The sequence below is a fragment of the Pectinophora gossypiella genome, chromosome 11, assembly GCF_024362695.1.
Source record: "Pectinophora gossypiella chromosome 11, ilPecGoss1.1, whole genome shotgun sequence".
NCBI classification, from domain to species: Eukaryota; Metazoa; Arthropoda; class Insecta; order Lepidoptera; family Gelechiidae; genus Pectinophora; species Pectinophora gossypiella.
This window is the reverse complement of record NC_065414.1, coordinates 9462153-9485639: the sequence shown is the minus strand read 5'-3', so window position 1 is coordinate 9485639 and position 23487 is coordinate 9462153. Positions and strand designations below refer to the sequence as shown.

Below are 23487 nucleotides of genomic sequence, written 5' to 3'. Positions count from 1 at the left end.
ATTCCACGAGAACGGGAATTAGCGGGAAAATCCTTTTGTATGAAAAATCTAAACCACTCAAGTTAGACGTTTGAAATTTGTCATGCAGGTACCTTAGGTACCGTGGAGGTGCACTAAGAAAGGAATTCCCGAAATTCCCACGGGAACGGGAATTAACGGGAAAATCCTTTTGTATGAAAAATCTAAACCATTCAAGTTAGATGTTTGAAATTTGGCTCGCAGGTACCTTAGATACCGTAGAGGTGCACTAAGAAAGGAATTCCTGAAATTCCCACGGGAACGGGAATTAGCGGGAAAATCCTTTTGTATGAAAAATCTAAACCACTCAAGTTAGACGTTTGAAATTTGGCATGCAGATACCTTAGGTACCGTAGAGGTGCATTAAGAAAGGAATTCCCGAAATTCCCACGAGAACGGGAATTAGCGGGAAAATCCTTTTGTATGAAAAATCTAAACCATTCAAATTAGATATTTGAAATTTGTTATGCAGGTACCTTAGATACTGTAGAGGCGTACTAAGAAAGGAATTTCCGAAATTCCCACGGGAACGGGAATTAGCGGGAAAATCCTTTTGTATGAAAAATCTAAACCACTCAAGTTAGACGTTTGAAATTTGTCATGCAGGTACCTTAGGTACCGTGGAGGTGCACTAAGAAAGGAATTCCCGAAATTCCCACGGGAACGGGAATTAACGGGAAAATCCTTTTGTATGAAAAATCTAAACCATTCAAGTTAGATGTTTGAAATTTGGCTCGCAGGTACCTTAGATACCGTAGAGGTGCACTAAGAAAGGAATTCCTGAAATTCCCACGGGAACGGGAATTAGCGGGAAAATCCTTTTGTATGAAAAATCTAAACCACTCAAGTTAGACGTTTGAAATTTGTCATGCAGGTACCCTAGGTACCGTGGAGGTGCACTAAGAAAGGAATTCCCGAAATTCCCACGGGAACGGGAATTAACGGGAAAATCCTTTTGTATGAAAAATCTAAACCACTCAAGTTAGACGTTTGAAATTTGGCATGCAGGTACTTTAGTAAACTTAAAGCTTAGTTGCAACAGAATATTACAAAATTCCCACGGGAATGGTAGTTAGCGGGAAAAAACATTTGTATGAAAAAATCAAATCTAAATAAAAGGAGAAACTGACTGACTCAGTGACTGACATATCAACGCATAGCCTGAACGGCTAAACGTAGGCATTTGAAATTTTGAAGGGACATAGCTTAGGTACCGTAGAGGTGCACTAAGAAAGGAATTCCCGGAATTCTCACGGGAACGGAAATTAGCGGGAAAATCCTTTTGTGTGAAAAATCTAAACCGCTTAAGTTAGACGCTTGAAATTTGGCATGCAGGTACCTTAGTTAACTGAAAGCTTAGTTGCAACAGAATATTGCAAAATTCCCACGGAAACGGCAGTTTGCGGGAAAAAAACATTTGTATGAAAAAATCGAAACCGCGTAAGATAGATGTTTTCAATTCAATTCAATTAAATTATTTATTGCATTCCATGTAGTACAATGGGGTGTTACATAGGCATAGGAACTAAAACATGGACCCTGTAGGGCACAGCAACGTTGAAGGGAAGAGAGGAAGTGTGTATTAAAATTAAAACTCAATGAACAATCAATTTAAAAAAAAATCAATTCAATCAATTGATTCAATCTAGCATGCATGCATACCTTAGTAAATATAAAGTTTATTTTTGGCTGTATTTTGAAAAATGGGAGTTATTGGGAAAAAAATTGTATGAAAAAATCTAAACTGCATAAGTATGCACTCCCACACACACAAAGATCTCTCTCTTATATAAGACGCCACGCGGACGAAGTCGCGGGCAAAAGCTAGTAGTTTTATATAAATGACACTTCTGTTTAAAGTGCCTATAGTACGTATAGTATAATAAGTACCGTTACCTATTTTACAAATAAATAAAGTGGTTGTACTTTAATAAATACATAAAGTATGAATTTGCGGTAATGGTTAGCCACCGGTAATGAGTCCTCAGATGGATGACTAATATTATTAGCAGGAATCAAAAAACCAAAGCTTTCCATACGTGTTCCAAGGAACAAAGAACAATTTTCCAAGGACATGTTTGTTGTAGTAGGAGTCTACGAAGGATCATATACTTAATGAATGAATGGGAATAGCATCATATTATTATCTTGGGCCTGATTTACCATTTGCTGATGTACTGTTTGGTTTGGTAGTATAGTATTTACTGAATAAACTTGATAGATGTATTAATATCTGCCTGATAGGCCCTGCCGGCTCTACAGCTACAGCAACCGCACTGCGCGCGTCGCGAATTAAGTCAAGAGTTTCGACCAATAGACGCCGTTGCGATGCCATGCCGTGAGGGCTGGCAATGGTTTTCTTACATTTTGTGGGTCATCGCACCGCAGAAGGGATTACGCGCGTGAGTTTTTATGGGTAATACATGCAAAAGCTAAGAAACCCCCCCCCCCCCCCCCCCCCCTCAAGTTATAACAGTGATTACGCGACAATACGAAAGGAGAATAAGCGAAATAATATAGTGAACCCTAGTACCGGGCTCGCTGTTAAGCAGTTTAAATTGTTCTTTATATCAAAGTACTTAATAACTGCCACATAGTGAGGAGCTTGTAACCGTGACGAGACCCTTTAGGTTATTTTATGTACATTTATAACAGGAAAAAATAAATATACGTGTACAATAGACATATTCCAGCTAGCACGCATAGGAACATGTACAAAGCATTGATTATATCACTTTTTGCCACAAACCATTAATTACAAATGACCTTGGTCTTCAATAAAGGCTGTAATGATAATAGGTCATTCGTTTGCAGACCATGATACTGGTTGGTTATATGAATTAGTTCACTGTTGCAGATAACCATGATTTATGTAAACAGACAGTTAGACCGTATGACGTTGTAGGACAATACATCAAACCTAATGTTGCAGAAACTTAGTAATCTTTGTGCGTTATCAGAGAATGATTAATTGTTTCACTTATTGAGAATGAATGCCTGTTTATGTTGATTAAAAACTCGCAGTGTCTCGGCCAGTTACAACCAATTTAAATCTATCAAACGTAAGAACACTAGAGGACTTTGAAAGTATTGTTACTGTATACGTCTTGCGGAAAAAACATGCCTGCTTGTTTCGGGATAATTTATGAATAATCAATGAGCTAACGCATTGAAATTCAAATATTCGGAGCGATACGTACTATGTAAGGTAACACGAGTTTGGATTCGGAAAACGGTGGGTGCATATAATTTGCAAATTGATAGCAGCAAAGAAGCGTCTAAGTTCCACTCGTTCTTCGTATAAAATCGGAATATTTAACGAAAATATGAAAATGTTATCGTAACGTAAAATGCTCTTCCTAGGCGGTAAAGGCATAACCTCGACACGTATCAACTGAATAGATAAATATTAAAAAATAAGCCTCTTATCAAAGGTATATAACATTAAAAATAAAAGTCGTTAAAAATAATTACCTATTGGAAAGAATTATATACTTAATAAAACATCCGTCGTCTGTTTTTCCAACTCCTTATAATCTGGGATTCTTCAAGGCTAGAGTGAATAGGCATTTACTAGGTAAGCGTGATCCACCCTCGATCACTTCATCACTTACCATCAGATGAGATTGTGGTCAAACGCGAGCCTATTTTATTTAAAAAAAAACATACCGCAAGTCAATAATGACATTAGCGATACTAGCGTGTATTGGCAGCGTCGATAATTATCTTTGATAAATTCCACTCCAGTCGAGAGAAACCGATAACGTGAACAATCCGTCACACACTATGCTTGTATGCATCTCATTGAATCACGAAGGATGTGCCTAGAAGTGCCACGGGGAGAGCGAATTCCGTAGGTAATTACACTAAAATCAATCTTATTACCCTCGAAATTAACAGTCTGTATAACTATATACATATCTGTATAGACCAGATATTTTTGCAATAAAAAGTACAATTTCGTAAAGATTTAAGAATTCATTACTAAAGTAAATTGTTTTCTCACAGCGTGCGAGCGTATACCCACTCACAGATCTATCATTCTTACAGGTACATTAGGTATGGGTAATATTAAACTAGCAAAGACATTTTTTGCTGCAAAATTCAAACTTGTCTCAAACTTTGAATGAACAAAAATGACATGGTGACACAAATAATTACGGCCTAAAATGGTAGACAAAGGTGACGTGGGACGTAGTAGACTACTATTTGACGATGTTAGGATACTCAACTAAACGTTTTAACAAGTATAAAGTGTTATATATGTCACCGTAAAATTGTAAATAACGTTAGATTATAATCTATCTCGCGAGATTATGAACTGTCGAAAAATTGTGAAACGTAATATACTGCTTACAATTTAACGTATTATTATTCGTCAGATTATAATCTATCGAAGTAAAACTGTTAAATCACAATCTTACAATTGTCAAATTGTCAACTGTCCGACGGCTGTCCCTGATTGGTCGGCCTTACAGTAGACCGTTCTGTGTCCATAGAGTTAGGAATAAAACACAGGTGTCAGTCAAATAAAATAAATGCTCTTCAAGATTGTGAAATCAAGTACGTATTTATTAATTATTTAGTAAGTAATCAATAATTCTGACATCACATGGTAAGAAAAAATGTATCAAAATTAAAAAATCTGAAACGTATCATTCAGTATACTTTTCGTGTGTAAGATAAACATGCTGGCGGCATAGGGGTGGCCCAAGGGCCACCCCCGCCGCACCCTAACCTACTGTTATGCCTTGTAAAAATTATGACAAAACACTATTATTCTAAAAAAGAATTATGGATATCTATTTATTAATCCCAAAAATAAGTTATACCTAACAAACCAGAATTCCTAGATGTTATTATGGGAAAGTAAAACTATTATGCTAAAAAACGTTATGCACAAAGGATTATGATAATTAAAATTATGACAAAAACATTTATGCATTTTAAGAGAATCCCAAATTAACATTATGCTCACTCTAATAGTTTTGTAACTCTATGGTATAGCACGCGAGGTGCGTTTCGTATCACAATTTGACGGTTTCACTTCGATAAATTATAATCTACCGAAAAATAATACGTTAAATTGTAAGCAATATGATACGATTCATAATTATTCGACAGTTCACAATCTCGCGAGATTCAAATCGATAGATTATAATCTAACGTTATTTACAATTTTACGGTGACATATATAAGGAAATATTGTTAAGCGGGGCAACGCTGACACCCGTTGCTTAGCGATTATTCGACCTATTTCCCCATAGTGTTGATCCGTCAGTCTTGTTTTTATAACAGCCTACAATCTTCGGGATAAATCTCTACAAATACAACAGTTACCATGTTAACATTTAAATCGGATAATTAACATTTTATAGGTACATAATTATAATCAAATCATCCTCTTTGGTAATTAATTCCTGTAATCGTTAAATTTTGAATGATAGGCCGCGTTTACTAGCGTATACGGCCATGTTGCAGCGAGAAATAAATACAATAAACTATCTGAATGTAAATATACTCAATTGAAGCCAACCCTTATCCCACACTGATAGTACCACATTACATTTTGACCGACTAGATTGGTGCAATGCACCAAAGTTCGGATAGCAATAAAGAAAGCCGATTTATAAAAAAGAAAAGGTAATTTTAAGGTTATTTTAAACTCATTCAATTGAGAAGCTTTGTAATATAATAATAATAGGTCGGATAATATTATAAGAGAAAACCTTAAAGGAACGAACTAAATACAAAAGATTTTGTGGCATTTTTGCCATTACTTACCCAATCAATGAAGACAATGTCTAGCGGTAGACTGCTACAAACTAATGAAGATCATGATAATAATGACGTATTCCATACGAATTAACTAAAAACCTTGCTATTGTGTAACCTCCTGGATACAGCTGTTTTATTCTTTTTCGCAGGTTACCTATCAGTATAAAATAGATATGATGAACCGTTTGGTAACAGTTACTGAGGACTTCGTTGATATCAAGCTGCAACAAGTTATCATCAGACCTTTAGGAATATCGGGTGTGTCGGGTGTTTATATGTGTTAAGTACTCACAAAGTCATCATAGGCGTCTTTGACGGCGGTGAGCGCGAGCACCCCTATTAGTGGGATGGCGGTGGTGATGGGTGTGAGCGACGATATGGCCGGGATCAGCTGCAGCACCAGCAGACACAGGAAGTAGAAGTTCGCCAACCGCTGGAACTGCTCCAGCAGGTTCAATGGCAAGAACGTTACGATCGAGTACTTCGATGTTTTGATGTAGTTGTTCTGGAACAATTTGCAAAATTCAAATATCGGCTTGTCGAATTCTTATGTTTCTACTGTAGAACTCTGTCGCACTAAATTATTTGTTATTTAGTGAGACTTTCTTTCAATTTGTCAAATAAGTTTATGCGACGTGCTTTTAATCTATACAACGGCTAATTACCCTCAGAAGTTAGATAAGTTTTCTTCCCCCAGCATTATAAGTTGGCGTAGTCAAAGTTCTAACCATAAGATTGTCGTGAATGATGATCGACATAATATTTTTTTCTAGAGAATATTGTCTATAATGAAATTGAATATTATAAATCTTAGTGAGTAGTAATATGATATTATTGTAATGTATTCACGTCAAAAATGTATATTGCTATCGTTAATGACTCTTTTAATTATAACGGTACTAAAATGTTATCTGCTCAAACAGAATTAAATCCAAACCAAAGAGAAAAATCCACATAACGATGAAAGGCATCAAAAGTTAATCTGCTTACACAAGCATGAATCGAATCAACAGGAAAAATACGTTAGAAAATTCCAGAAGTTTCTGTCTCTTCGGATTATAGCAAACTTTATCTTATCCATATGGATCGACATAACTTCTTAAACAGATTTGTTATTTCGATTGAGTTAATTCTGTTAAGTTTGTGTGAACATGGTGTTCGCCAGACATCGTTCTCCTATCTATCGAATCATTTAGGTTATCGGGCAATCAAGAGGCGTGTACAATACTAATATATATGTTCAATGGAACCTTATCTACGCAATGAAAAAAGAGATATAATACAATCTCTCTATCACTTTCGTCTGTATTATCATTACCATTTCGACTGATCAGTCTTAAGGCAAAAACGAAAAAAAATCAAACCCCAAAAAATCGCCTCGCCTGTCAAATCTTCAGGTTAGATAAGCGGACCCTGTGGAAAACGGGATAATGCTAGAGAGATGATGATGAGTCTTAAGGCAAAAAGGGATAAACAAATAACGACAGTAAATGTCCGTATTAATTAAAATGTTTCAATTTACCGCTCATGTAACATTGCCATCGGCATTCAAGTTCTGAACAGTAAAATTTCTTGTTTGCATAACACAACAGAATTTGCCGATACAGAATGAAAACGCGAGTGATTGTTTCCCCATTGAAATATAAACGTTTTTACATGAAATTCAAACTCTTCATAATTAGTCATTAATAAAACATTATAAGTAATCACAAATATCTATTGAGTTAATTCTGAAATTATAAATGTTCTATTCTATAATGTCAAAACGATGGTTTCTGTTAATCTGAGGAACTTAAAAGTAAATGTTTTGCCAGAGATGTTAATCTTTGGTACAACGCCAAATACTTGTACCAACCTATGCTATGTAGAGATAAGCAATTATAAAATTAATATCACGATTTTTAAGTTAACAGACATACAGGCAATTTTATGCAAAAGTTAAGCATAAAAAGCCAGGAAAAAAGTAAAAGTAGATAGAGCAATGTAAAAGTAAATCTAGAAACTAAATAGACATTCAATTTCATTCCCCTTTATGAATTATTTGTAATGATTGCTAGTGGTAACCTGTGTCAGGTTTACGAGAACCCTAAGCGTTCTTAATTTTCCTAGTTCAACAATAAATGAAATTAAGTGACGTTAAAAACGAATGAGTGTCAGGAACAAATTGCAGAACTTTGTGTCAGAAGTTCTCCAGACGCTGTGTATACTCCAAACAGGATGGTAGTACATAACAAACACATAATCCAAGCGCACGAAACAAGCATAAAGCAAGAAAGTCAAGTAGCAACTTACGGCGTAGCGGAACTGCGCGTTGTACTCTCTGTTGTTCGCTTTGATTCTCCGTTCGTTCTCTGTAACAAGCACAATGGACGTTAGCCTTTCAGACACAACTTTGTTATGCTACACGTGAAACTTAGACAAAGGTCCATATGAATAATAAAGCGATAGGAAGAAACTCGGCTACTCCGTGCACGCTTACAGACTTTATAGTAAAAGTTCAACCTATAAATGGCTTATCAAAGTTGAGTACCATAGTTGTAACGTGTCATCGTAGGTCAAATGTTCATTAGGTCTCCCAAACCACAGGGACCTCCAAACTTATGTTAACACAAGTTAGTCCTTGTTTAGAAGTGTTATTAAAATTCAAGTATTCCCGATAGTCACAAATTGATTGGAAGTGAGTTTGTGAAGCATTTGACACCAATCGGGGACGGAAGGAAAGTTATTTGGCTTCCTAACGCACGGCACGCGCACATAGCAGGCTACACTATTGCAAATTATAGAAACGGTACTTATATAATACAGAACTTATTACACTTTATATATTTTTTTAGTCTTTTGTTGAGATAATCGTTTCTTAGAACAGTTTTCCGTCGTCTAAAGTCACGATGTTATTCTTTACAAAGTAACAACATTGTTCAAAACTTTCACGAAATTGCAAAATTAACGACACAAAAAGTGCCTTATGTCCCAAGTAATGAAACTCAAGTTCTTCGCTTGAATAAACATCAAAACTACATTGTATGGGAATCTCAAGGGATTACTCGAGCGAACTTTACGAGAATAAACAAGATATTTTCCAAGACACTTACGACGGTACAACATCGCCATAATTACCTTACAGAGCGCTAGAGATAATTCCTTGTGAAATTATATTAGGTATAGTTTTATTGGAAGTCGGCTACCAAACTTCTCAAGACAGGACTTTACAAATCCACTTGAAGGTAATAATCATAAAACATGCACACTTCAGACTCTCAAACGCCAGGAAGTCATTAAAGCTGATCTAAAGGGTGTCTATAATAAAGTACCTACTATAACGTCTAGAACGTGCCCTGTCATGGGCGGCGAAGATAATTGACTGTCCATTGAAGCTTGACTTAAAACTCATTTGCTTAATGAATGTTTCTACCGGTGAAATGAATATGAAAGTAACAATCACTTGTTACTTTCATATTCACTTAGGTTTCCTTTTAGAATAGTTGTTTATTCAACTTAACCGATTTAAACTTCCTCGATTCATTTACAGATGTCGTTTGTGATTCAGCTGAAGGGCGTATTCTCGAAAAGGGTTCAGCTGTAAATGAGTCATCGCTAGCTGCCATTCGCAGGGTAAATTTTCCATTAACCCACTCGAGTGAAGACGTTATGCAGTTATGCCCCGTGCCCGAACAGTGTTCCGACTACTGAACGCTGATTCGTTACTCATAAAACAGAACGTTAAACAAAGACTACGCTTCTATTTAGCTCTCAATGTCTAATTAATTCATGATTTTATGTTCTTACTAATTTTGTATCTGCGTAACATCAGTTATTGCTTGCTGAGCTGAATATTATGCAGATTTAATTTTGATTCTATCATCTGCAAATCACTTGCTTGATGAAGCGTTTCTCACAACCTGTAGTGTCTAGTTATCAATAAGAATACTGGCAATAATGAGAGCCCAAACAATACGCACGCCACACGCACAACACAAGAACAACCCTCTGCAAATCAAAACAAATGAGATGGCTCATTCGCTTTCAATTAGATTTGACCATTATGAACTGCCAATCGAATAAGCAATGAAATGGGTAACATAAAAGATCATTGTTTAGGAATATCGTCAAAGAAAAAATCGTTCTAGGTCAAAGAAGTCAAACGCAATGTACGTTATTGGGGGACATTAAAGTGACGTGACAAAAAAATAGATACCTAGATTGAATCACAAAAACTGTTAATACTAATTATTGGCTGAAAGTGGTGGCGTGTAAACGACTCTCAAATTACAATGGACATCAATTCAGGGTCAAAGGTCTTTACCATCCAGTCGATGGTAGTGGCTAAGGGTTGGCTTGCCGCCGGCGCCGTCGAGACGCCGATCGATCTCCTCTCCCGGTTTACGAGTTTTACGACCAATAACGTTTTCAGGGACATTTCCACCCCACACGCCCTTTGCTACAGACCATTCACTTCTCCCACGAAATGTTACGTTAAGTCTTGCTCTAGCGTAGCTCGTGTGGAATAGTTCAAAACTTTAATGACAAGAAATACTGTTGTGCGCCTGTTTGGACATATTTTGCCAGGAAGGATGTAGCATGGAATATACACGGCATTCATGTGGCTTTAATTCAGTTTTTATTCTAAATCAAGACAGATGAGTTTAAGCGATTGACATTGAGGTGGGAAACAAACTTTTGGAAAATGGAATGCGGACTGATAAAAATAATAAATACAATAAAAGCAGTAGAAAAATCAGGCCAAATTTCTTCGTATCATTTGTTCATTCAATCGTTTATTCATTGTACTTAAAAGGTCTTTTAAGAGAAAGAACGTTTAAAAGAACCTTGGCACATTAAGTTATATTGCAGCGTTAAAACATAATATAACGTACAGCAATAAAATTACGCTCTGCTTCGGTTAATTACAGCCCGGATTTTTTATATAGGATAAGAGAGAGAGCGAGGAAAATTCTGCAGCGGAAGAAATCCTGATACGATTGTAAATGACATTAAACTGGAGATATAAGAAATTAAATCTGTTAGTTTCTTAAACTATAAAAGACTACTTCTCCTTGGAGTTTAGTCCGCAAAAGATATGAATTAACAAAACAAAGATCAGAATAAATGATAGCATCAAGATGAATGATATACATCATAGAAAAATAGACACATTTGAAAGAGTGAGGAAAATGGGTGTTACATAATATCGATTTAGTTAAAAGCAATACACAAATTAATCTCAAGCGAATAGACGTCATGTGCTGGTTCTCACACACTCAACCAACCTATAATTTTGTCTAGAATTTTCTTTAATATTCAAACAAAACAGTTACGACATAATCTAATACAAATTAATATCATATCAATATTTCTCAAGGTCATCGGTTATGAGACGAAACGTAGAGCTATTCGGAAATAAGGTCAAACAAATCAATAACGTGGTGGCAATGCTGGCCCCTTCCAAACTTGTTGCTGTATAATATGTCTAAGTCCTGACAAACGCTAAGCAAACATCGCTTTTGTATGGAAACTTGGAATCTTTCACCACAAACATTATTAAAGGAGGTTTATGGGCCGTCATAGTATCGCTTTGAAGGCAATGCGGTGTCGCGAAACCCACGCGCTTGGTGATATAATCGCCAAACAACCGCTAATTTTAGCATCACCGTGTAAAATAATTCGCTGAACAATGGCTAATTCTCACGCCCTTGGTTGCTCATTCGTTTGATTCGGTGCAAAGGACGGAATGCATAACATGCAAAGAACGACACTACATTGATATTTCAAAAAATAAATGTAATGACATATAGATGTCTGTAATGTTAACATTTGATTGATGTTTATAATGTGTGATTAACATCAACTATAAATATTGTACTAGATAGGCGGGTATGATGCATTGTAATTAAATTTATCGCGATGAGAAACATTGGCGACAATCAATAACAACAGTGCGGCTCGTAAGCGAGCGCTCAGCGCCGTCGCCGCGACGCCCGGCCGTTGACCGCACGGGGGCGCGCCGACTGCGACCTTCATCATCATCTATCAAGGAAATCTGTTCGAAGAGATGGAGAATAGCCGTAAGTTGGAAATTCAAACATATTGAATTTCTCTCCTCTCCATTTCCCCTTACAGGTTTCCTTGGGCGCATTTGATTCAATTGCATCGATTTGCTTAATTCCATTTCTGCGTTCGTACGCTTTCGTTCCTAGTTTTCTAGAACATCAATGCATCGTTATGCAAACGACGTGCCGACGCAGTCACGCTTCGGCAACATCGCACCCGCATACGGCGCGATGACGCAGCCCGTCACCTGCGACGAGGCGCGCGAGACGGAAATTCAATAAGCGGCACGTTCTAGGGCGGCGGTGGCGTCAGAATCGATAGGTACAGACCTACAGAGACGAAGGTGCGGAAGCGGTGGTTGTGCCTCTGGGGCGGCGGCGGCGGCGCGGGCTGCGGGCGGCGCACCAGCTTGCCGAGCAGCTCCAGCAGCGACAGGCGCAGCGGGCGCGGCGGCGGGCGCTCGCCGTCGGCGCCCAGCACCTCCAGCTCCACGGCGTCGCTGCGCGCGCTCATGCGCGCCGCCAGCACCGCGCCGCCATGCCGCGCGCCACACGCGGCCACCGTGCTGCTGCGCCCCGCCCGGCACACACGCGCCACTCCACGCGCGCTCTGGCCCGACGCGGGGCCGACACTCACTCGGCGCCGACCGCTACGCCGCTACAACTACACGCCGCCCAGGCGCGCGCATCGCTCGATCGCACGTTTACATGGGGTTGCCGCTTTTTACATTGTTTACGCGGCCTAACCGCCAACTACCTCTTTTCTCGGGAGAAAACGGAAATATTACGTGCGGTGTCAGTTATGTTTGTTAATGTGACGTCCAAAATCGAAATAAATGTTTTTTCTTTCTTTTTCTCAACGTTTCCTTAACGTTCGTGTTCTTAACGTTAACAATGTCGTTGATTTCAGAAATGAGGATGTAAATTGTTAGTATGATCATCATAATTCTGTTGGTAGTTTTCTAAATGTTATGAACTATGATAAAATACAAGATACAGAAAAATAATCATGACTTATTTTAGTAACTAACACGATTTAGGTACGTGGTATATTACTTTGACGAATGGCCGAAAATGTGTACATACCCTCTAAACATATAACTTAATAACAATAACAAAAGCATACCTACATTACAGTCTTTAATTAACCTTTAATTACTGTACAAATTAAAACGCTGTTAAGTGTGCTGATTACGTGCGCATACGTCACAGAATCTTAAGATAAACAGGTACCATAGTTCCGCTTTATGAGGTTGCAATTACCGATAGCCGATAAATCTCTATTCGTCGAGTATGAATATAAACCCGCAGTGATGGGTGAAGAAACAGCGTGGAGAAGTATTCTGCTATATCTTTAGTTTATAAACAAAGTAGTTATATTGACTGTTATAGAACTTCAGAAGTAGTTATAATGAACACAAAAAGTATCTTTTGATAAATTGTTGATATCATCGAGATTTAATAGCCAAGCGGACATCAGCAGATGGCCTCACGTCGACAAAGTGTTCATGTTTCATAACAATGCAATTTATGGCGCACTATAAATAATTCACTTCAAACATGCAACGCCTTACAACTGACGTCCATGAGATTGTCGCGTAAACTTTACAAAAAAGCGTAACATTTATTTTAAGATCTATCTCCTATGCAGGTAGTACCTTTCCTGAAAATCAGAAATAGCAAGACATTTTCCTTGCACCTCATCTGCAGCGCATCCGGAGGAAATGAGCGTCCGGGACGCGACCCTAACCAACTCTTTAAAAGCTTTGGCACACCAAAAACAGGAGCAGGTTAGAGGCAGCGCGAACTGCCCAGTTTTAACATGGGTACGTACGGGTTAGAAGGGCGTACAATTTAAATCCCGTGCAATATTCTCCCACAACATTCTGTTTCTGTAATATTTGTTTTAAAATCATATAAATATTTATTTTTACGCAGTAACTAGTTGTTTTTAGTGTAAGTCAATGATGCACGCTGAAATGCTATCACCGCGCAGGATCGCGGTATGGGATAAAGAATGCCCCCAGCTGGGTCTCATTGTAGTCTAAATGGCCGTAAACCATTAAGGAGTAAAGGGAGAGCGTTCGGATTGTCTGTCTCACTCGCCCCTAAGGCGGTAAAGTCACACACGGTACACGGTAAGAACGAGATTTCTTGTATGGAGTGTTTATCTAAAATTCTAAATAAATAAATAACAGGCTATGTCCGCGCCGCACTCATACTGCAGCCGCCGCGCCTTCACGGTAACAGGGCACTGTTACAGGTTTTGGTTGCGCACTTCATACAGTTTCTTGTATTACAACATGCGCTGCTGGTTTTGGTGTGCCGAAGCCTTAACAGTTCGTGACGTGATGTGATCACGAAATGACATTTGCGCTACGATGTTATTATACCAATTCCTTTTAACAAAGAAAATACTATAAACTAGATGGAATTGAACTTTTGGTACGTGACCTGCGACGACGCATTTCGCTGAGCATGTAACGTAAAGAAACGCTGCATGGAGAAAAACTTAACGAGACAGAGTAGCGAGTTATGCATGATAAATCAAAAGTAAGCATAAAAAACTCATACATTATGCTGCGCTCTGGCTAAGCACAACCAACACCAGTATAGTAGACACAAGCACCTTTAACACGAATCGTTACCTTGGTTTTATTACCTTGCCACTAACCCTTTTGACACAGTTTTAAATTATAGTCGAGTGAATAAGTAAACGAAGCATCAGTCAAGGGCGTGAGACTTTCAGAAATATCAGAGTATTTCTAAAGTGGTCTCGGTACCGGAAAGAAATTATGTATTGTGACGGTTAGCGAAGCTCGCTAGGCAAAAGGCAATAGACAGAGACCTTGGGGACAGGTGTCCCGGCCACTTTGGACTCACCTTGGCCATGTGTTCTCGCCGAGGACTTTCCCATGTCGGCCGCACCATCGACACACATACACACACACTCGCGCGCGACTCTTAACACTAACACTGTGCGTGCTTATACTTATAGGTCGGTATAAAAGAGGCGTATAAAAAGTTAGACGTTATATTATCGAAGGACACTTGAGGGTTAAGTTAGGTCTCCTAGGGAGCTGGTGGGACGGCAGGGGCGGGGGGCCGCGCGGCGCCCTCGGCATCCTGCGAGCCTCGCCACTCCGCCTTCCTGCAACAAACAACAACCACATCATTATTACTCACACTACAATACAACACTAACACTCGTGCACCTCCCTAGATACACATTATTTATTTAACTGAGATATATCAGAAGGTTGACAAAAAACAGCTCACTTTGAAAATTTTTCAACAATGATTACTTGAATACTCTCAAAGCAAATGTAACCTGTTACTGGCAATTTTATTTTATTCTTATTCTTAAATGAACAAACAAATATATTTTAAACATTTCTTTCTCTATTATTTGGAGCTGTCCATTAGGAAATAAATACAATAATAGCATCTTATAAAATAGTATCTACATGAGTCAATCGGATCGGAACAGATCAAAGCAACGGCGGGTCGCTAGTTTTCGAACATTAAAAGTTAACGTAAGAATCAAATTAAATCAAGTCAAATCCACTTTATTGCACAGAACTAAATTTCAACAACTGAACAACTGTCAAACACGTATCTACCATCCCCTAATTAGTTATAATCACTTTTTCCAGATGTTGCACAGACTTGTCCCTATTTATGGAATTAACTATTCATCAGTGGGTGGAAAACAATGTATAATTCACGGAACGGCTAAAGGTAAATGTCGAAAGGATAATAAAGCCGCCTATAATTAAACGTTATCACGGGCACGGGCTTAAACCAAAGAGTTTTGAATTTGTTATAGAATTTACTGTGAAGGAAAACATCGTGAGGAAACCCGCATAGCCGAAAAATGATTTTTCGGAGGTATGTAACCTAACCTGTCACCTGTACTGTCTGTGCAATTGGGCTGGTTTATCCTCCGGGTTGGAAGGTCAAACAGACAGTCGCGTCGCTTCTGTAAAATCCGGAACTGTCAAATCTTTTCGTAAAGTAAGCAGACCCCGTGAAAAACGGGATAACGCTAGGAAGATGATGAATTAAACATTTACATATCAGGGCGCCATTGAATCGTGAAACGCAAAGCTTTCCTGGCGCGAGGAAAGAAAGGATTAAAACCGCTTGAAGTTTTATAAATACAAATAGCAAGATGCGGTAATAAGGAAAAACGACGGGTAGCCGCATAACAACGAGGTCCATTTGTAGAGCTGAGCGGAATTACTTGTCGCGACGTTGAATTTAGAAAACGTTTACAAACTTAAGAAACGTCCGCAGCCTTATTTATTTTCTTCTTCTAGTTAATTCGCTTTATGTGCATTGGTGGACAAATACCGTTTTGTTTATGTTATTCAAAACCTACTGTGTTGTTTGTTTAGAATACTGATGTATTATAAGCGCTTTTCGTCATTAGGTAATTCACCTTTGGTAGAGGGGATTATACCAATGTACTGCAATACTTGGTACAGCCGTGCTTAGATTTAGGTATCCGTATTACTATTGACCGATTGATACGTACTTATGTATACATACATAATACTTGATAAGTACAGGGTGTTCAACCATCAATCCTTCCTGACCGTATTCGGCCACAGCGACTCGACAACTAATGAGAGCGTCGTTCGTGTGCTCTCAGGAATTTTCCGCAAAATGCATGTATTATTTTGTGTTTTTTTTTTAATTATTTTCAATTCTATACTTTTCCGATGGAAAATTCCACTTGATATTAAGCTGTATCATTCCCTTCAATATTCGTTACCATGTCACTTACACCCCGTACCAGTACGTACACCATACAAGTATGTATAGGTGTTAGTGACACCGAAACGAATGCTGCGGGCAGTGATTCGGACCACGATTCGGAGTTGATATCAAGTGGAATTTCCTGTCGGAAAATTCATGGAAATGTTTTTGTTTCTTTAAATTATTTTCAGTTCCAATTGGTACAATTGCGACGGAAAATTCCGCTTGATATTTACTCAGAATCACCCCCAAAGTTTTCGTTACGATACCACCAACACCCTGTATATACAGGATTATTATTTATTTTGTGCCGCCGCCGTGACAGTGCTATTTTCTACAATACAGGGTTATTTTTAAATAAATAAAAGTGTTATAGATATTTACATTATGTTTAATACAACAGATTTTTTTATTTGCCATAGCCGATCCAGTTTAAAATGTGTTCAAAACTATGGTGATGTGATGAGTATTTTGAACTAATTCAAGACTGTTTCGATTTAAAAGTTCTTCAAAGTTCTCGTCAAAGTTGAGACACGTTTATCAACACCATGTGTCGGCACTTTTCAGAACTTTTAGACCTTGATAAACAAACTAAGACGTAAGACTTTAAATAATGTGGTGAGATATTTTTAGATTATTTATACCTTGGAATCGAACGTATCATGGCTTGAAGGATAAATCGCAGGATATTGGCAATATAATATTTTGCCAGTGTTATAGGTAATCCGTTATATATAAAACGGCAGTTATTCATAAAGTTTCGTAAATCGAAATGTGCGAATAAGTGGGGTTCAAAGTTTATCCTTGACGCAAACATCTGATCTGAAGCTCTACAGAAGCACCAGATAAATGACATCAAAGTCAAAGGTACAAGTCACCGGTTACAATGTCCTAACCAAACTAGGGACCACAAAGTAATTTTTGTGATATGTGTTTGGTTAGGACATTACTGGCTGATCACCCGATTGTCCGAAAGTAAGATGATCCGTGCTTCGGAAGGCACGTTAAGCCGTTGATCTCGGTTACTACTTACTGATGTAAGTAAGTAGTCGTTACATGAGCTATGTCAGAGGCCTTTGGCGGCTCAATAGTAACCCTGACATCAGGGTTGATGAGGTTGGTAATTCACCTCACAACCCACACGATAGAAGAAGACCGGTTACAATTTTAGCATACTTCATTGGTGTGTTACATTTTTATATACCTACAACTCTTAACCAAAACATAATATAGATAGAAGACGTCACATAACAGGCAGAGGACTAGACCTATCCCTTATAGTCCGTACCTAAAAAGAGCCTACAAAGCTCACGTACCTTTTACTGTGATTCGTGTGACGCTAATATAATGTTCAAATCCCGGTGGGGACACATCACGAAAACCACTTTGTGATCCCTAGTTTGGTTATAGGACATTACAGGCTGGTCACCTGATTGTCCGAAAGAAAGATGACCCGAGCTTCGGAAGGCACTTTAAGCCGTTGGTCCCGTTTACTACTTACTGATGTAAGTTAGTAGTCGTTACATGAGCCATGTCAGGGGGCTTTGGCGGCTCTTTACTAACCCTGACACCAGGGTTGATGAGGTTGATAATCCGCCTCACAACCCACACGATAAGAAGAAGAGAATATTATGTTTAATATTATGTTTCTTTTCTAAATATGGAACGCCTATGCCGTAAATAAGGCCAACCAAGCCAATCAGTGTAGTGCACTAGACAATATCAATGAAGAGCAGCGGAGACCTCTCGGCCTAGAAACAGAACAGACTCAAGCAGTGTCCACCTAATGAGACAATTAAAGTCGATTGGCGGAATTGAGATGCGCTGCTTGATACCGGTATGTCACGATCACGATGTCCACACATGGAGTCTATGTGACATATAGCTATTAATAATACTAGAGCGATATTAAGCTACGACTAGTACTTACTAGTTTTAAAAGTTTAGTCGTTCATCAATGAGGGAGTTTCCAGGCTACATCCCCCAAAAATAATATAGATGGCGCTGTTGAAACTCAACGTGATAATTACCTATTTTCTTCTTACTCGGGTACATCATTATTCAAAAATACAATGTAATGACAGAAGCATTAAAAATAATTGTTGCCTGATATTTAGATCACATTATGTATAGAATTATGTTGCTATCTGTATTGCTTCTCTTTATTTTGATCAGAATAATAATGGGTGAAAGATGTAATTGTGCCTGGGTGTAATAAAAAGGGTCATCACTTATACCCAAAAACAAAGATATGCTGCATATATTATGTCTGTTATGCATGAAATTAAAAGGTTAAACGAAGGAAAATCTTTACAGCGCCATGTATATTGTTGGTATATTGCATAACTCTGGAATGTCCCTCATTACAACAGCTAGTCTGTTTGGCTTTGTAGCTTCAAAAAATCGTTGTTACATTATTAAATTCTGTAGGTATTGGTGCTAATTCCTGTAAATACCATCTAATTTTATTTTAAGTTATATCTGTCATTTTCTTATCCGCCGAATAGGAAAGGGACGGGTAATCGACAAGCATAAAATTGATGGAACACACGTCAATATTAAGCACAAATCTAAACCAACCGTCTAAAAATTTTACATCCGTCAATAACCCGACACAGTTAAGTAGACAGCACGTCAAACGGATTGCATACCAGCGACGTACCTTTTGATTCGCCCGGGTTATTCATTCATTCACACATTCTTCCTAAAATTAAGAGCTGTGAATCATCCGTCCCTTTCCTTTCCGACGGATATGAAAATGACGGATATAACTTAAAATAAAATTAGGCGGTGTCTGCAGGAATCGGGGCCATGGTGTATATAAAAGAACTTACAACTAAAAGAGAACCCATATCCATTCTCAGCGAACGTAAATCTTCTTTGATATAATCTAATCAGAGGCTTGTTCAGATACTAGGCCGAATGAAGCTGATCTTTGGAATAATACGGTTATACAGAAGTAACTAGTAAACTCGACCATAACTTATATCATTCTATTCAGTTGATGGCATAATATTAAGTGAATTTACTGGAAAATATGTATTAAAGTTTTGTTCGTCTAAAATTATGTATAAGGATCTGTGGCAGCATTGCATATTATGTCATTGAGCGCTCAGGGACTCCCTGTTTAAGGTATGCATACATGAGTAAACCAAACTTGTTTGGAATAGCCAACCTAGAATACAATTCATATTATGAAACCCTTAAAATGATACCTGACACACTTTAACATACCGTAATAAGGTTAAACATGGTGGGTAAAAGGGTATATGCTCAAGGCTTACATAAAAATAGTGACCTAAATATTTGTTACCCTCTGCATGTCTTCTTGGCCGACACGGGTCGAAGGGCCACATTTTTGGTCTTTTATATTATTGCCAATTTCCCGATCCTTATTCATTACGATTAAAACCAATTCAATAGTAAATATTATCATTTATTTGTTATTGAATTATTTGCTAGGTTTGTTTACTATGGATATGCATTGTCTGTCAATAAAGTATCACCTCATCAGCATTAAAAACACAGCAAAAGGGTTAGCCAACTTGCAAACGGTTTCGGAAAGCGAGTATATTTTTTTTGACGTTACTTATTTTAGATTTGCCGCAAATGGCATTAACTACTTGGCCGGGGAAATGGGGAGCGCCGAGGGCACCCGGGAAAAGCGACAGTGACAGTGATAAAAATGTGTAATTCTTACAATCTTTTGCAACTTTTGTATCCAAAAACATGTTTGTTTTATTTTTATTTAATATAAATAATATATGTTAGCACAAAATGGAGTGCTCGGTTTACGTTCCCCTTTGTTTGATCCGGAAGACACATAGCGTCATATTACATAGATAGTTCATTTAAAATGGTTCTTAAAAGTTAGAGCTCCTTAAAAGTAGACAATAATTGAACAGATCAAAAACGTACAGAACTATTAACCTTGCATGTTACTTTATTTTGCCATTTTTATTCGTGATGATGATATATCAGTACACTCCGTATGTTTTATCGTCTGTAGGTGTTTGTGTATTAATAAAAACACGTCAATGAAGTCACTAGTGTATCGTTAAATGTATCATTTCAAGTGATCACGTTGCGATACTAACACATTCAATTCATGACAATGGACTAAATGTAGAGTAGGTACACATGTCACGTACTAGAAAATACCGTGAAAATTGTTACGAAACACACACTATGTAATCTCTAGAAGTATGCCATTTAGACGCTAAGTACCTACCGGTATATCTGTTTCCTATCTATTATAATAGTAACACAGCGGGTTATTTGACAAGGCGTAATTGTTCCGTAAACAATGATTGAGATTAAAACAATCGCGAAGCGTCTTGCTAGATATCGTACGGTTTGGATTAATTCACAATGCGTGTATTAAGTGACAAATAGATATGTACAGAGATACCAGTCTTATCTGTTTATGATTATAACCTACAATAACCTGAAGAATGCACCTAACACAATTATAAAATAATGGCCGTTTATGGGTAGTCGCGCAAATCTCGCCTGACAACTCTGTCAACAAATTAATATCAGAATATAGGTCAGAACTAGTTCCACGAACAATACAACAGGCCTCTATTACCTACGACAAAACACTGTTTATGAATTATGAAGCCTATGTTTTATAAGCTATCATTTTGACAATGAGTAATAGAGATCCCTTTTAATTAAAAGCATATGTGTAATAACAACAATGTTGAAGCGATAGACATGTGCGATAAAAAATAACTGGTAATTAAATAATTATTCCCCTTTTGACCTATCCAGTAGACGCTAAGTGTATTTGTAAACATAATAGATAAGAAAATGCATTAAAATATCAATAGTGTCGCAAATTAAATAAAATCATAACATTGATATTGGGTAACAAACATACTGTTAGGCCACTGTAGTGGAGAAGTTGATGTGGTGTTTTTTGTCGCAGGTGTATGTATGGGTACCAAAACACGGAACAAGGGGCCTTTATGTCGGTGACATCACTAGGCTAGACCTTGAGCACAATCTGCGAATTGTCGAGAACACCTTGACTTGCGATTTCGATCTTAATCATATGAATTTGATACAATTTTAAACAATACCAGTGCTACTACAAAACACAAACGAAAAATAAACTAGGTTTGCAATAGTATTTCGCGCCACGAAAGAAGTCGGCGGATTTTAATGAAATTAACTTGACAAGTGACATGATAAGTCTATGCAGAATCTGCGACACTAGCGCCGCGGCCTTCGGGACTTCTTTCGTATACGGATTATATTTTAAACATAGTTTATCTTTTAGTCTTTGTTTTGTAGTAACACTGAACCAGTCTAGCATGCGAGCCTTGCGATTTTATTGCTACTTTCAAAGTCATTTGCCATTGGTAGAAATAGTGCATATTTTTTATTAATTCTTTTAATTTTTTTTATTTCCATAGGGAAAGCCCGTGCCCCAGCAGTGGGGACGTTAATTTTTTATTTTGGATGCCCTCTACAATGTGTATATAGTTTAGGTGTTTGATATATCTTTAATTACTTGTCGTATTGTTTTTTAAGTAAATTTAAGTTTGTTAATGTGGCGTCCTAATTTTAGAATGTAACTACCGCTATCTTTTTCAGTTCCTAAGTTTTACACAGTTCGCTGTGTATGCCAGTCTTAAGCTCCGTAGAAAGTCGCAGTGCGGTAGAGTACCTTTTATCCCCGCTTACTTTGAGGAGCCTTTGACCTGAAGTAGACTACTATTTTAGATCATTCCGCCTGTCATGTGTGTATAAATATATATCTGATTAATTCGTGTATATATGTACAATAGTAGCCACGGTAGTAGATTCCCTTAATCTGTAAGTGTTACAAGGTAACCTCAGATTAATCAGAGAATAGCGTTTTGTCATGCAATCGTCTAATAAAATCCTTTCACTTATGTTTCAATTAAGTCGAAAGGTTTGCACAGTACATCTTTCCGCTGTTCAGTTTGAAACACAAAGCTAACGTAACTGAAAAAGTTTTCTAGTTATAAGTTATAACTCTAGTTTAAATTATAAAAAAATAATAAATGATTTTACAAAACTTTTTACAAGTAGCTTTAGTTATGAAATTAAATGTAATCGTGATTCTACGTGATACCATATACCTAGAAGATTATTTTATTTAGGTATATTGTATATTTGAAAGCTTTGGAGTGAACGACCTAAATGGGAGTATCGATATTTTCCGTTGTTACTGTTTGTAATCAGATCACGTAACAGCAACACTGAGCATTTTAATTTTTCTTTTCTGCAGAAAAGCTTGAGGCTAAAATAATCAAAATTAGAAGCACTAAATACTTATTTTCGCATTATTCCACCACCTATTTGTTATGCTATAAAATACCATCTACACGAGGGTCCTCATAAACAGTCACTTACTACTTTCTCCTTTAAGAAGGAGAAAGCAGACTAAGGTCTGGAAAGTTAAGACTTGCTGAAATTAATTTAATCAGTCGTGTAATTTACGACTTTTCAACAATTTAAGAACAATCTAAATAATAACACATGTGACCTCACTTGTACTGAACATTATTGTTCCAGAACGTGTAAATATGAACTTAGCCACATCTACGGATAGAATATAAAGTGTTTATTATAAAAGGACGCCAAACACAAGAACATAACAGTAACATAATTTAAAATTTTCACATAATAAAAAAAATGTAACAAAAAAGATATTCGTCGAAATAATCATAAGGTGATGATGGACGTCCTGAAGAAAATGACCTCACTTAGCACAAGCCACGGCGTGAACCACGACGCTAGTATTCTTTAGAACCTACTGATTGGTGATACATATTTGTTTATAACTAGCGATCCGCCCCGGCTTCACGCGAGAGCAAAGTAGATGTTAATGTGATGTCAGTGT

General features: G+C 37.5%; 1 protein-coding gene across 5 annotated transcripts in view; it reads right to left on the bottom strand.

Moving 5' to 3' along the window:
• The window catches only part of LOC126370919 (probable phospholipid-transporting ATPase IM), a 75488-nt gene that overhangs the window by 35976 nt on the left and 16025 nt on the right, over positions 1 to 23487 (bottom strand). For 2 of the 5 annotated variants that reach the window (XM_050016043.1, XM_050016044.1), the window contains 3 exons: positions 14727 to 14994; positions 8089 to 8147; positions 6089 to 6301 (listed from right to left, as the gene is read on the bottom strand). In XM_050016043.1, coding sequence (XP_049872000.1) covers positions 6089 to 6301; positions 8089 to 8147; positions 14727 to 14784 — 330 coding nt within the window. In that variant the 5' untranslated portion in view covers positions 14785 to 14994. Of the gene's footprint in view, positions 1 to 6088; positions 6302 to 8088; positions 8148 to 12173; positions 12469 to 14726; positions 14995 to 23487 lie in introns of those variants that run through there. The other 3 variants (XM_050016041.1, XM_050016042.1, XM_050016045.1) reach the window with 2 other exon arrangements.